This window comes from Rattus norvegicus, chromosome 10 (genome assembly GCF_036323735.1).
Source record: "Rattus norvegicus strain BN/NHsdMcwi chromosome 10, GRCr8, whole genome shotgun sequence".
Lineage (NCBI taxonomy): Eukaryota > Metazoa > Chordata > Mammalia > Rodentia > Muridae > Rattus > Rattus norvegicus.
Window position 1 is genome coordinate 3,841,713 of NC_086028.1, and position 15,983 is coordinate 3,857,695.

General features: G+C 44.4%; 1 protein-coding gene across 2 annotated transcripts in view; it reads right to left on the reverse strand.

Moving 5' to 3' along the window:
- Positions 1-912: 912 nt before the first annotated feature.
- The window catches only part of Shisa9 (shisa family member 9), a 292,994-nt gene continuing 277,923 nt past the window's right edge, over positions 913-15,983 (reverse strand). For both annotated transcript variants that reach the window (XM_039087032.2, XM_039087033.2), the window contains one exon: positions 913-4,409. In XM_039087032.2, the coding sequence (XP_038942960.1) occupies positions 4,030-4,409 (380 nt within the window). In that variant the 3' untranslated portion in view covers positions 913-4,029. The remainder of the gene's footprint in view (positions 4,410-15,983) is intronic.

Genomic DNA, 15,983 nt, shown 5'->3' on the forward strand with positions numbered 1-15,983 from the left:
GAACCACAAGGAACACCCCTGATCCCCAAATGTCATAATGGTATCTTGTACATTATATGCTGATTTTTAAATATACAGATAAAATCAAGAAAAGAGGGGGGAAAAGTTTACCTACGACCTAAGCCTCAACTATCTGTGGTGATAACCTACATGATAAAGGTCCCCAGTTTGAGAGTTTTCCTGTCATATTCCTCATCCCTTCCCAGGATATTATTTTTCCTTTTCAATTTTAATTAATTAATTGGTTTGTTTACTTATTATTTGGAGGGTTGCATACATACCATAGAGTATTTGTGGACATCAGCAAACAGCTTGCAGGAATTAGCCCTCTCCTTCTACCTTGTGGGGTCCTGGTATCAAAGGCAGGTCCCAGGCTTGGTGGCGGGCTCCTTTACCTGTTGAGCCATCTGGCCAGCCCTCCTTCGCTTCTGAAGTTAGTTTCTTCTCCTTGGTGTTTCAGACGTTCGGCCTCTTTCAGGAAGAGCTGTTTTTAACAAGTTTCTGTCTGATGCTGGCGGAATGATGGAAGCCAGCCAGGAAATGCAGTTGAATAAATAGGGGAGAGCCTTCCTTCTCCCTTCTTGTCAGTAGTCATGCCCACCATCGCCCTCTCACTAGTAAGAAAGCAAATGTCTGAGGCTCAGCCAGGTTCTTTGTTATTGATATGGATTGAGTGATGGTGAAGAGAACCAGCCATGCCATATTAAAGACCCAGTTAATTCCGACATGTGCATACTTATCAAAAAGACTGAACAATAGGTCTGGAAATCTTGTATACGTTGCCAACAACTAGGAGCTTCCATTGCCTGAGAGGATTAGTACTGAGCCTAGAAGAATCAGTGCTGAGCAGTTCCCAGGAGAAACTCATACCAACCTGAGGGGCTCCAGAAGCATGAGAAGACACCCTGAGCATCACATATAATCAGTTTATTGCCAGGTAAGAAATTCATATTAATATAGTGAATACATATGTTTACAAATAAACATTCTTAGAAAACAAACAAATGTTTTTTTCTTCATTGTAGGAAGTGTTATTGTATCATAAACTCTGCAGTGTGACAAGTGTTAACACGGGTTTACTTGCAGAACATATGGTTACTAAAATATTTGCACATAAAATATGCTCCATTTACACCAAAAAAAAAACTGGGGGGAGGAGTTAGATGGGAATTCCAGGCAGAGCCCAAGGCAGGTGGAGGCTGAGACTCCAGGAAGGTGAGGGAAGCCATGATCTGGTCCCATAGAGTTAGAAACTGGGGGTCTGATGGAAGGAGAAGAAAACAGTTGTATAATCTTACTCATTGTCTTCAATTATTGTACAGATCATGCTCTCTTTCAGTGTCATAAGAGTTACCTGCCTTCCCAAGAGGAAGGCAAAGAATAAACAGATATTCCCTGCTGATTGTCCCTTCTCAGTTCATCTTCCAAAGTCAAACAGAAAGCAATGAGGCAAGCAGTATGAGAGCTGTCTGTGACCGCATCATGTGGGAAGTATATGCTACATGCTAGTGGCCAGACTGTGTCTTGGAAGTCAAAATTACAACTGCAGACCAGGGAGCCGAGTCTACTTGGATGAAGTCTACGTCAACAAGAAGGGTGAGTAAGAAATAGACTAATATAGACTGTGGGTCAAGAAAGACCTTCTTTAACTTAGAGTTGGATAAAGGGGAGGTGAAGGGAGTCGAGAGGGAAAAATGAGCTAGAAGGAAGGAATGGATTGCAGAACTTGACCTGGAAAGAACCTCTCAGATAAGTCACCCTAGTGTTTCTTGAAGTAGGACTGTATGTCACTAGTACATGCAAACTGTATGTCAGGGAGGTAGTATATGGATACAGGGCACAATTTAACACCAATTCTAAAGAGGAGTTTCTTTTCACCTGCATTCCCCTTCACTGAATTACTCTTAAGGACGAGCTCTCTATTGGGTACCAGTATCTTTAACTGCATTAATGTCTTTTTGAAAGAGAAGAGAACAGGCCAGACCTTCACTAGAGTTTTGTCTTCGAGGCCAATGTTTTCCATGTTTACTGTCTGTACATGGTGATGGATGCTAGTGTTCTATATGTGATAAAGACGGGATGCTTCTCTTTCAAAATGACCTAGTTTAAAAGCAAATGCAGTAAGATACCAATACTGTGATGATAATCCCCCAGTGTGCGTGGCGAGGGTGTAACTAACTCATGTCAAAGAGAGATGTGCAAAGTCATACTCCACTGTGGAGAGTGCTGGGGTCTCAACATTTCTCTGACCTCTGACCTTTGTGTTGCCCTTCTCTGCACCTCTTCTTATTTGGGAATCTTATAGAGTTTGATCTTTGCAGACTCTCTTCTGTAAATAAGAACAGAGTGCTGTTTTTAAAACACCGAAAAGGCTTAACTTAGGCCAGACTCCCCATGCTTCAGATGGGAGACAGCCCCAGAGAGATCAAAGATATTGCCAGGTCCTTTCTGCTTGCTTGGAACATGGAAACTATCTGCTGTGCTGATGCTGCTGTGATGCCAGAGAGCCCGGGCAGCAGAGCATCCCATGGAATGCTCCAATTCTATTTCACTAGATTTTTACACCAAAGAAGCTGTGAGATTTTAGAAGATGCTTGTTAATTAGCTAAGAGCTTCGGGGAACAGTTGCAGACTTTTCTCTCTAAACAAAACTCTCTTGCCTCTCCACGCACCTGCCTGTGCTTCCACCAAATGAAGGACTTTTAGGAGGACCTTCCTTGCTGGGACCCAATAACTGTTGGCTGTTGGAACCAATCTGAAAGCAACCTTGGGAGAGTCCAGGTAAGAAAGGATGGCATGAAGTGGCCCTGGAGGTAATCTGGCGGGAGGGAGGGAGTTGGGCTGTTCTTAGGTACCTCTGACATTGTAGCAGCTCCTTCAAAGGGTGTTAATTGGTTGGGCTCACCTACAGAGGAGAGACAGAACATCACTACTGCAGGAGAAACGGGAGGCGGGAAGGGTAAAGGAACAGAGGATGTTCTTGGGAAACGAGACCATCACTTAAACAACAGCAACACACTGAAGGCACCACCCACGCTTATGACATTTTTCACTCCAAAGCAGTTGAAGTTTGGCAGCAGTGGCAGCAGCACGCTGAAAGGGAAAGGGTGGTGGGGACAGACAGGTCATAAAGGACATTTTTTGTCTTTGTTGCAGTTCTTAGAGACGACCCGGGAAGTGAAGGCTCCTCGGTGTCCATCTCACCTGCTGTTACTCTCCAACTGCAGGTTCTTTAAGCCCCAGAAAAAGTTAATATTTTGTGTGTTCATTTAACATGTCACTTTAAAAGTTCGTTCTTTATTATTCTCTGGACCCTCTGGCTATCATAAAAGCCCATCACTGTCAACATCATGGTCTTTCAGGGAGTTCTTTAGAATGTCCTTCCCTTTCCCATCATTGGCGGTGGGCTTAGAGCAGACTTACTTTGTGAGATTTTTGCATTCAGTTTCGACGGTATGCAATGTTCCATGAGAGTCCATTACAGCCTCACACTCCTCACTATTCTGCATTTGCATCACTTCTTTGGACTAGGAAATGCTTGTGACATGAGCAAATTCCTTCCGGACACTCTGAGCCACTCCTCTCTGTGTACCTACCCTCTTCCTTCTACCAGGAAAGACAGAACCGGGGAACCCAGTGCGCTCCGTGGGCAGTTTGTCTAAATTGTGCTACTTATACATCTGTTATAATGGATTTCAGTTTTCTGTTGGGGGAGAAGGAAAATGAGCCCCCACAATTTGGGCCTGAAGCTTAAAGTTTCCCCCTCTGTATTGCTCAATGTCCATGCTTCGGTCTCGCTCAGCTGCCTGCGGGAGCGTATTAGGCATGACCCAGGAAAAACATGATTCCTTATCACGAGTAGGTCTGTGGTTGGTTCCTGCAGAACGGAGTGTGTGTGTCTGCTGAGGGGTTGGGGTGGGGGTGGGGTTGGGAGTGGGGGTGTACAGGACCAGGAAGGTGTAGGTGGAATGGTATTTTTTGCCTCTCTCAGTTGAGTGTGGTCTCCAGGGTGCTCCCTGAAGTGAAAGCTCAGACAGTCACTTCTGTTTTGCTGTTAGTGATGAAGTATGGCTGTGTGGGTGGAAAGTGCTGGGTGCGAGTCCCCAGCGGGTCGCAAGAGCCTGACTCAGCTATGCCAAGCTTGCCCTTGTTGCCGTAAGCCTGCCGCCGGAGAGACTGGTCACTGGGGTCCCAGGTCTTAAAGTTGGCTGTAGAGTTGTAGGCCAGGGGATGCGGGGGCATCTTGTTGGTGCGAGACTTCTGTCCATTCTGCTGGGCAGGCCCGTGCTCTGGGCTGAAGGCCCGAGGCTCATCTTCCACTCTTACCGGGTGCAAAGGGAGATTTCCCTTGGCAGCTAGCTCTGCCAGGTGCCTTCTCTTGGTGTAGAAGTCATCATTGACCTTGTCAGCTGCACAGTGGGATGTGTTGACAGAGAAGAAGAGAGCAGAAACGGGGGAGAGAGAAGAGAGAGTTAGGGAGTTAGGCAGGTCAACTTGAAAACACTGCAAAAACGGGCTGACAATCCAAACAAGACATAACGGGGACTCCACCTGGTACAAGACAGAGGCAAGCATGGCGCCATGCCCTTCTCACAGTTCAGAGCAGAGCAGGAACAAGAGGTTTAAAGGTACTCCCAATTAAACACATTTAGATCACCCCAACTAAACACTTCTCCCACCAAAGTTCCACACCGCTTGCTGCTAACCTTGGATTTTCTAACATTCAAGTGTTGTTTCCTCATTAGAGGAAATAATAATGCTCACTAGAGAGAGCACTCTCTCACTCAAGGGCAGCAGTATCGACTGATGGATACATCAGTTTAGTCTCTGCTGGCTTTTGTGTGTATGTGTTAGAGGGGACACATGAAGGCAGGCACCAACTTCAGATGTCTTTCTCAGTTACTCTCCATCTCAGTTTTTGAGGCAGGGTCTATCACTTTCACCAGAACTCATAAATTCTGCCAGATGGCCAGACACAGAACCTCAGCCACAATCCTGTTTCTGTCTCCCCAGCACTGGAAGTGTGGGGACATGCTCTGTACTCAACTCTTTATGTGGTTTCTAGGGCTTGTACTTTTGTCCCTCTGCTTGTCTGTAGAACACTTCACCAGTTGAGCCATTTCCCTACCCATCTCCTGGATTTTTACTATTTTCACTTTAAGCTTTAGGTAGCATCATGCTCAAATCCCAGTTCCACCGCTGGTTACTTCTGTAACTTTGGCTGCCTTAAGTTCTTCTACCACCCACTTCACTTCTGCATAAGGAAGTACTCAAAACAAAACAACTATTTCCATAGTGTGTGGAAAGCTAAGTGATCCCATGTGTAGTGGATACTCTGTGCTATCTTAGCCGCCATTCTTAACAAAACAGCTCTAGGTTCTCCCACAATCGTATATAGGCTTGGCTTGCCATACGTAACTAACAATATCTTAGTAGCTACAAAATACTTCATCAACCGTCAAAATGAATTGACCCCCCTTATTTATGAAAAGTTAAACTATGCTAATGTTCTGCCTTTACAAACAAAGCTGAAATGACAATGTTTTTACTCAAATCTTTTGTATTAAGATTAATTCTAAAACATATTTTCTTAATCTGCACCAGAATTAGCAAACTGTGGCCTCCTGGGAACCACTGTTGTTATGAACAATGGTTTTTTGAAAACGATGCTACACCCATTCTTTTACCTATTGCCCATGACTCTAGTATAATTGAGTTACTGTGGCAGACAAACTCTAGCTGAAGAACTAAAATATCTACTTTATTGCACAAACCTTTGAGAAACTGTTGGGTGGTTCCTTATCTGGACTACCTGAAGTAGAATGACTTTTCTAAAGAGCATAAATATTGTTAAAGCTCCGGTTTTGCTATCAAGATTTGAAGCAGTTTTCACCATTTGACCACACCCTCACCTTCACTAAATGACCCCTTGTTTTCACCCCTCCTTCATTTTCTCTTTTTCATTTATTTTTTGAGAATGTGTTAAATGAGTACTGTGTTTACAACATTTTCATTCTTCCCCTCTTCTCTCTCTCTTCCTCTCTCTCTCTCTCTCTCTCTCTCTCTCTCTCTCTCTCTCTCTCTCTCTCTCCAGCTCTCCCACATCCCCCTCAAATCCTCTCTTCAGTTATTATTGTTGTATACACACAATCACAATCTGACGAGGTCTCACAGTGTTGCATTGGGACTGACCACTTTGGACTGAATGGATAACTTTCTGGGGTCATCCTTTCTCAGGAGCTGTTAATTATCAATGTACTGATTCACCTAGAGGTGGACCTCATTTATTTTTATTTAGATCCTTATTTACCTGATAATCTGATAACTTCCCTTTTTCATTTCCTCTTATTTTGTCTTGTAATTTTTATTCCTAAAAGATTCTTTATTATTTTACATTTATTTCTTAACAATATAGTTCTGAAATGGCGTGTTACTAGCCGTCCGAAGTACCTGTTCATTTACCATAGTGCTAACTGCATCACAGGTGTGAGCTCACAAAAGTTCAGTAGCTACAGCTCTTTAATCATGTGATCTTTCCTCTACAGATGTAGGACGGATGGGGATTATGAATCCTGCCAGTGGCTTCTGCTGTACAAATTAAGGAACTGTCAAATTCGAGCCCATGAAATGACACAACTAAGGGTATCCACAGCTAGAGCAAAGTCCTGGTAATAAAAGCAGCTACTTGGGACTGAAGAGTCAGGTAGTCAGAACCCAGAACCATCTCTGAACATGTTTAATCAGAATCTCTGAAAGGCGAGCCCAGACACCATTTGTCTTTAAGTCCAGGCAATCAATCCTAATCCTCAGTTGGGCTTGAGAGCCCCAGCAGCATCCATGCCCTCTATCACAGTGGCATGCTTCGTTTTTTATAGAAAACTGAAGAGCAGTGGCTTCCTAACTCGCAATAGTATCCTCAACTACTTCCTACCCAAGAAGCCTCTCCTTTCTTTGAACTCTCAGTGGTTCCCTTCTCAGAGGTTCTTGTCATTGTTCCCATGCTAGAGCTGTGCAGAGGAGCACATCTGGTCAAGAGGATGATGGAGAAATGCCCTTTCTGCTTCCCTCCCAGACATCTCTTACTGAAAAATCTCATTTACTCTCATTATGTACCTGGTTATGACCTAGCAGAATCATTTCGTACTGCAACTTCTCAGAACTCAGAGTAAGCCCAAGCTCTGCTCAGAGCATGGTCCAAAGGTTTCCATTTTGACAGGCAGAGAAAACTAATTATGAATGAGGCAATGCTTTCTAGAAAATTCTAAAGAGAGGGAAGCATGGGGGCATTTGATTCTTGAGTTGTCAGAGAAGACGTGTGGGTTCTCATGGCTTCCCACATTCCCAACCCGAGTTGGTTCTCTCTGTGAACCTAGTATTAGAAGCACCTTAGGAAGTGGAGCTCAAAAAGTGTATGGACTCCGAAACCAGCTAGACTATGGAAATGACACTTAACACCATATACCTGTCTCCCTGGGACAAAATGAGGATAATACTAAAAACAGTCAGATTTACTAGGAAGAATAAAGCACATGAGATACAGATGTTACAGAACAATAATTCCTATAGCGCAATGTAACTGCTCAATACATATTTAGTACCTACTTTTCCCTTACTGAAATAGCACAGAATTTCCATCAATGCATGTTTATTGAGTATGTATTGTGTTCCAGGCAACATAGTGGTCATGAAGTAGGCATCCATCAGAGCCAATCTGCACCCTTCGTGGCTTTGTTGCTTCACCCTTCCTGCCATGCTGGTTGAGTGCCCAGTTATCCATGAGAGAATATATAGGAGGTGAGTAGTGTTGAGGCAGGCTTCCATGAAGAAATGTTCTTTAAGCTGGCATCCAAAGGTGGTGAGCAGCCAGATGAGGGAATCAACACTGTATTGGAAGAGTTGTCACGGTCCTCGGAAGCTCTTGCCATCAGAAGGCAAAATCTATTTCTGCACATCTTGAATTGGGTTTGCTTTGTTTCTTGCTTTGATCAGATAGAAGGAGCTTCTTGAACCCCATTCCGTGGGAAGCCCAGCTTCTTAACCTCAAAGGATAAGAAACCTGTAGGCCTACTACTCAACTCCACATAGACCAAATCCATCCAGTGACCAGATAGCTAGTGAGACCATCATCCTGGACAGTACAGCAATAGTCAGTCTGCGTAAGTGCTGCCCAGAGCATCCCACCAAACCTGAAGTAGGGTTGGAAGCAGGATTCCCAATAAATGGTGGCTATGCTGAGCCACTAAGTGTTGGAACCATCTGTAGTATAGCACTTGATAAGCGATATACAGAAGCATTTCACAAAACCCTGTGGTGGGAAAGAGCATGGTTGTTTTGGGAAATTGAAACATCCAGGTGGCACAGAGAAAAAAGCAAAATTACACCGCTGTCATCCAATGCACCATTGGCAAGATCATGTCATCTGTACCACCTGATGTGTCTAACCAAATCCCTCCATGGAATTCTGGGGTGTTTTAGAGAAGCGAAGTAAGACATAGCTTTAGTACCCAGGGATAGAACAGACACCCCAGAGGATATTTTTACAATGATTTCAACCACCCTCATCTTCTAGTGTAGTTTCATGAACACCACCCTCCTTCCCCACTCCCCCAGTCCCCACACCTCCCGACACACACACACACACACACACACACACACACACACACACACAGAGTATTTCTGGTTTCTCCTTTCTTGCAAGAGGTGAGGACTGCTTACCTGGCCACTACATGCAGTATGGTCCCTGTTTTAATATATCACAAAGCACCTAGTGAAGGAAATAACAGATTCACTGAGCAGTCTTGTAAGCTCCATTAGCAAGTGCATTAACCTAATCAGCCCCACCACCTCATGGGCAGATGGCTGAGAAGCCAACCAAGAAAACAGATGTTGTGGCCATTCAGCAACACTAGAATTCTTTGGTTTGAATTTTCTCTTTACCTGAAAAAGAAGGGACAAAAAAAGGTTCTTTTCTTCCAATGAGCCTAATTGCCTTGAAGGAGCCTGGGTAGTAAAATAAAATGGCACCTTCCTCCATCTGTCTCTTTCTTAATTAGCAGAAGACACTTACTTGCACAGGTGCAGGGCAGGGTGGAACTCTGCATCTGTGGAAACAGTGTCACCACACTAACCATCTCCAAGGCAAGCTGCACGTCTGAGGGCCCAGCAGGTGGTTCCCCAGGTACCACCTCCTTTCCGCAGGCCAAAGGAATCCCCAGGACTGCTCCTTACCGCCTGCTTTCACCTGGTGATATTCATGAGCTTCTCCAGTGATAAGGGAAGCAATGCTCCACCACCAGCTTTCACCATGGCTTGTCCATCTCGGCCTTTGGTTCAGTAGTTTGATAAAATATAATGACTAATCTTCCCATCACACTTAAACACAGTGTTGGAGATTGGTTCTAATGCTTTGATTCAATCAGGACTCTGCATGCCAAAGGTCTTTGTCTCCAAATTGGTTTTTAATTGATCAATAAAGATGCCAACAGCCAACGGTTGAGCACAGGACAGGACACTTCGAGTTGTGCAGTTGAAGATACAGAGAGGAACTGGAGAACTGTCATGACTTGGGATAGACGGATGAGATGCAGGAGTGACAGGTAAAGCCAATCAGCCACGTGAGATTTCCGGTAAATGACCAGTGGCCACTCCCCCGAAAGAATCTGGGGTAGCAGGAAGGTTTAGGAGTTTCCAGCCTTTGAGGTAGCCAAGGCACTTTAAAAATAAGCTAATGCATATGTGTGTCTTTCATTCATGGATCCAAAGACAGCTCCTAGGCAGGTGTGCAATCCACTGGGAGCACAACGTGGTGTAGCCAAAACGCACCGCTACAAAGCAGGGTCTGTGTTCTTTGCAGAGGCCCCCAAGTGTGCATGACTGGATACTTGATCTTAGAGCACACTTTTCTATGCCACACTGATGGAGACCCATTGCAGAATGTATCTTCTTCCAAAACTGCTGCGACAGGGTACTACAAACCAACTGACTTTAGACAACAGAAATGAAGTTTATAGTTACTATGGTGGCAGAACCATGTTTCCCCTCAAAGCTCTGCCCTTCTTACTTTCTGTTGGTTGCTGGCAATTGGGGAGGTATCCAGTGTCTTATAGCTTCTGACCACACATGACCAACCCCAATTCTCTCTCTCTCTCTCTCTCTCTCTCTCTCTCTCTCTCTCTCTCTCTCTCTCTCTCCCTGTGTGTGTGTGTGTGTGTGTGTGTGTGTGTGTGTGTGTGTGTGTGTGAGTGTATGGTTTCAGGTGTATTATCTTCTTGTATGACCTCAGTTAGTTAATCTGGTGACATTTAAATCACCCTTCTTTGTATATGTTCTCAGAGCCTGGGCTTAGTAGACATGCTCTAAGAGCACCATTCTACCCAAGATATACGGATTCTTTTCTATTCTTGAACACAGAAGTGCATCACTAAATTACTAGCTGGTGGCCTTTGGTGCTCTTCATCTTTTGCCCCTCTAATCAAAGCCTACTTCCTCCTAACAGCCTTCCTGCTGGCCCAAGAGAGAGATTTTCTAATGCTTCCACCATTTCATCATCATTGGTATTGCTGTACGAAATTATCTTGCTTAGCATTTTATTCTTCCCTTTGGCTAGAATATAAGGTAGACAATATCTGTCTTCATTGCTATTTCTCAAACACAGAGCACAGTGCCTTGTACACAGCTGGGGTATATGTTGTATTTGATGAAGAAAGGAAACTGTTAACAGAAAGCCAGGCTGGTGTCATTCTCTAATACATTAGAGGTGGGCAGGCTGTTTCAATACCTGGTCATCCAGTCCATGACACAAAAGACTGAGGAACCTGTTCTTTCCAGAAGTTGAAGGACTGAAGCTTCGGTTAAGCATTTATGCCTCAGGCTGGTGAGGTAAGGGCCATGTGTCTGCCTGAAAGTGCAGAGACTCAGGCATTTTACATTTTACTCAGGCACATTACAGGGAGCATAGAATAGGGTTCAATGGAGACCAGAGGAGTTAAACAGACTAGATCTAGATTGATGAGTGTTGACATAGTCTGCCTCCTCACTCCCCAGCTCTTACCAGTGGGACCTAGTGACAACTCACCTTTACTGTGTGAGTGTGACCTCCTTCACACACTCTAGGTTGCTGAGTGTTGATGTAGTCTACCTCCTCACTGCCCAGATCAGTGGTACTAAGTGATAGCCTGCCTTTATGCCTTTACTGAGTATATGATCTCATTCATACACCTTTTGCCTTTCCTTTTATTTACCCAGTGTCCCAGTTGAATTCTTTTTGTCAACTTGACACGAGTTAGACTTATGTGGGAAAAGGAACCTCAACTGAGAAATGGTCTCCATCAGATGGCCTATAGGCAAGCCTTCTTAATAATTACTGTATAGGGACCATCTTAATAATTACTGTGAGAAGGCCCAGCCCACTGTGTATGATACCAACCTCGGCAGGTGGTCCTGGGCTGTATAAAAAAGTAGGCTGAGCAAGCCATGAGGAGCAAGCAGTTAAGCAGCACCCTCCATGGCCTCTGTTCTGTTATCAGCAGCCACTTTCTCAAGGCAAGGAGGAGTCAAACTACAGTTTCTGAATCCCACATGAAGCTCCTGAAATCCACAGCAGAACTACGGTAGTGAGTTTATGAACATTGAGATGAAATAGGAATTTCCATCCCTCCCTCCTTCCTGGCTACCATAATGTGAACTGCTCAGTTTTGCCCCTCTAGCCCTGACACGATGGACTGAAACTATGAATTCAGGTATTTTCTCATAGCAATAAAAATTCTAACCAGCTGATGGCACCATTGAGAGACCTTAGGAAGTAGAATTAGGACCCTCCCACCCTCCACCTCATTCCCCCTGCCTTTGCCATGGGTTCAAAGTAACAGAACTAAGATGCCCTGAACAAAACATCCAACAAAAAAGTAAATCTTTTTCTCCCCATTAAGTTGTTCGCTCAGGTGTTTTGTCACAGCGAGGGAAAGCTGAAAACATTGCTTTACTAACCCAGCAGCTCTGGCTATGAAAAGCATGGTAATGCAGCAAGAGGTCAGAACTGCAAGTGGAGCCTGGGTCCCTGTTGACCACTAGAACCAAGAACTGCCCCACCCACCTGGGACAATGATATGGCAGAAAACACACATCTTTCACCTAAGCCACTGTATTTGTAGAGCTTTTCTGGAATGTTAGGCAATATTTACTTTAACTTCTATAGAAACGGTTTCTGGGTCTCTGCCTTTTTATTTCCCCCTTCACAAGCTAAATTCAAAAGTACAAGGCAGACAGTTCAAGTTTTTCACTGCATCCTCTTGCCTTTGAAATGCATGCTGTAAAGCTATCCTGGCTCCCTAAGGCTGTCTCAACAGGCAAGAATAAGAAAGGCTGAGGAGAGCCGATCTGTCTGAGGGCTGCTATGCAGGGCCACAGAGGAGATGAGATGTATCTCCCTGGCAAATTAGACCCATTTACTCAGTTCTGGGCCTCACAAGGAGAGGGGATGCATTTAAGCCAGGCCCTAATGACTCTTAAGGTATCTTGTTTTTCATCATGGAACACTGCGTATCTTTCTTGCAGCAAGTCTCTGTCTATGAGAGGAAAGGAACAGAAACAAAAGCAGAAAGTACCATTCTGGAGATTGGTCTTTTTCTGTCATAACCCTGAAGGCCCCTGGCAGGAGGTCTTGCTGTCTTTGCTGAAGAAGATCCTGGAACCGCCTGGCTTGGGCTTTGCATCAAAGCTCCCAGACTGCAGCACTTGCTGCTCTTTTGTAGCTGATGGTCTTCTCAAACAGTGGACCCTTTGTCTCTTCCCTTAGGCAGTCTGGCTGTGTGCAGTCTCCATTTTCAGCAAGGTTGCTGAACAAAGGTTTTGGGGGGCTCTGCTCTAGCCAGAACTGACCACAGACCTCTGACACAATCCAGCCCAGAGTGAACTGTATCTGTTCCCTGCCTTCCCACGTGTCTGGTATTGCTGCTACATAAATATAACCCTGTGGTGTGGTTTGCCTTCTGGCCTACCTCCGTGCTGCTGAAACGTACAGGTGTGAGATAACTGAAGGGACTGAGGAAGACTTCGGTCCTACACCCCGCACTTACTGCCTGCCACTTCCCCTCTTCCCAGGATGATCTGAAGTCCATAATGGTGAGATTTGGGGTGCTACAGTAATTGAAGGTATTAGAGGACTTTTGCTTTTCTATTGGTGGCTTTTCTCTATTCTCCATGTGACTTTGAAACTCCTCCAGAGGGGCGGGGTGGAGGGGGTGGGGAGATAAAGGAAAAAGAAAAAGCAGGCAAAGCAAAAAGGTTCTTGTTTTCTTCTCTACCACTGGGCTCTGAGTTCATTCCTGTGACTAATAGTATTCATAGACAGGACAAAGGTGAAGGTTGCAAAGGTGCTTGCTGGCTTTGGTTGCTTTCCCATGTGCTTTCCCGCACAGCCATGACTGAAACTGGTCTCCGCTACTTCTATTATTTCGGAAAGAAAAAAAAAAAGGCCTTCACATGAAAATGTCTAAGCCACCCCTGTCAGTGGGCAAACCCAGCTTACATTAGAAGAACCTCCCACATCACACAAATCACCCGTACGTACAAGGAGTTCCTCCTCTAAACAGTCACTGAGCCCGGTGAATCCTGAGCTGTAATCCTGCTCCTTGGTTACGCACTGTGATGTGGTGACAGATATAGAAGTGCCAGCCAGTCTTTTCCTCACCTCTAAGAGGAGCCCTGGGTTTCTAGGAAGGACAGTCCTGGCTTTTCTCCTTCTCAGTCCTGGTTTTGTTTCATACTCATTTTAAGAACAGGAAAAGCTTGCCCTGCATGGACTTCACCGCTCTTTCAACAATTTTGCTGTGTCTACTGCATGCTGTGAGCATCATGCAAGATGGCTCCGCAATGTACAGGTCTGGTTGGCATATACTTGGAGCGACAGACTTTTCAACTACAAACCTGTGTATTGTGATCTTGATGTGATGGCATTTTATGAAGCCCAGAGAGCTCTCTGCACAGCCTCATTTCATGGCCTGTGGGTTCTCAGGCAGGTCCATTCAAGCCCCTCTGCTGCCCTGTGCTTTCAAAGTAGCTGAATGGAGGGTAGGGCGGGATTTGATTTTTATTTAAAAAAAAATCATCTCTCATCACCCGCATTCTTCCTTCTCTCTGTATCCTATTGCTTGCCACCAAACCAATAGCCAGAATCAGGAAATTACAAACACTAGAGTTTCACAAAGTAATGTCTTTAGGCTGTCTCTGGGTGGAAGTTTCACCAGTATGGACTGTGCACTATGTATACACCAATGAAGAGGTAATCAGATTAAAGGTGTGCTTTTGTCTTCTGTCTCCTATAGCATCCCTGGAAGAACAAGTCTATCCAGGAGACATTTGTTTTCTTCTTTATTTTGTCCATTCTTTTCTTATTCATATTTATGTTTTCATTAAGAGAGAGTCTTTCTCTGTTGCTCAAGCTAGCCCATGATCCCCCTCCCTCAGCCTCTGTAGTGCTGGGATCATATGTGTACAGTAAACCTGATATAGCTATTGTCTTAGGAGACAGAAATGACTAGGACTCTTAGTACCTACTATGAGCTAGATTATTTTTAGCCTTTCACTTTCATACCACATTTAAAGCATCTTAAAGAAATCAGACAGACAAGGGACCATTGCTCCTTTTATGTGGTGGCTAAAAGGAATTAAGACCCAGAGATACTGTGCATCTTGGTTGTCAAGGCACTCTTTTGTGGCCCATAAGTTGCAGTGTAGGAAATGATATGGAAGAATGTTCCCCCAACCAATGCTCTTCCAAATGTGATGTAGCTTTAACTGCCATGAGGAATATACTTTTTAGCAAACATCCAAAACACATGTTGGTTGCCTAGGAATGGAGTTTGTAGAGGCATAGTTAAGGGGGCTATTTTGTTTTCTTCAGCCAATGAAAATGATCTAAAATTGACTGTAGTAATAGTTGCATCTCTGAGAATATATAGTAAAAGTTATTGAATCATGAGAGGAGTGCATCATGGGAAAAATGACGGCCGGTGAAAATTGGTGTTCTAGGACACCTGTTAGATTTTAGGTAAAGCGGGATAAATTATAGCATGCATAAGAAGATTCAGAAGGTAGGTATATTAAAGGAAGAATGTGCTGGGACCTCCCCCAGCACACATAATTATAGGCCCAGGTCCTTAGGGATGAGTGGATGCACGACTTTGCAACCGACAACTTCAGTAATTCACAGTGAAGCTCTGGGTCTCACCCTGATCTTGCTGAGATGAAATTTTCTTGTGTAACCTTTAGCAACTCCAGGTTATCTATAGAGGAATAGGGATGGTGCCCCAGTGCCCTTACCTTGCCTTCTGAAAGGTTCCTTTACTCTTACTAAGAATTCCCTCTGAAGAATTGAGTGCCTCTAGAGTGCTGGGTTTTTCTATGCATTCTCTGAACCTGTTGTACACCAAGCCCTGTGTTAAGACTTCTACTCACATGACCTCATACAGTTATTCTCACCAACCCTGAGCAGAATGGTTATGCAGATTTCCTCCAGTTTAGCAATGGCAGAAACAGGAGTTCAGAGCACATGAATAGCTTGGGTAAGAACACAAAGGCTGACTCCAGTCAAAACAACTGCATAACAGCAGTTGCCCTCGTATCAGGCGCTCCAGTACAGCCCTGGAAAGTCCACATTCCTTGAGGAGAACAGTTTCCCAAAAGCTGGCTTTGACTTGATTGTAGGCTCAAAGCAGTATCTTCCGTTTGTGGTCTTTCTACAAAGGCAGCTGGAATTCTCAGGGTTCTGCATGAGTGGTCCAACATCAGTGACTGCTTCAGGCAGTGTTGAGGTTTGAGCTATTGCTATGTATTGTAATGCTAAATTCTGCAATGGAAGGTCTAGGCCGAGAGTGAATTCTCACATTTACCAGCTTTTGTTGTGCAAACCTTGTTTCTTAATTTAAGACTATTGGTTAAATAAAAATGACTACAGTCAATTACTGGAGGGATTAGGGGCAGGCACG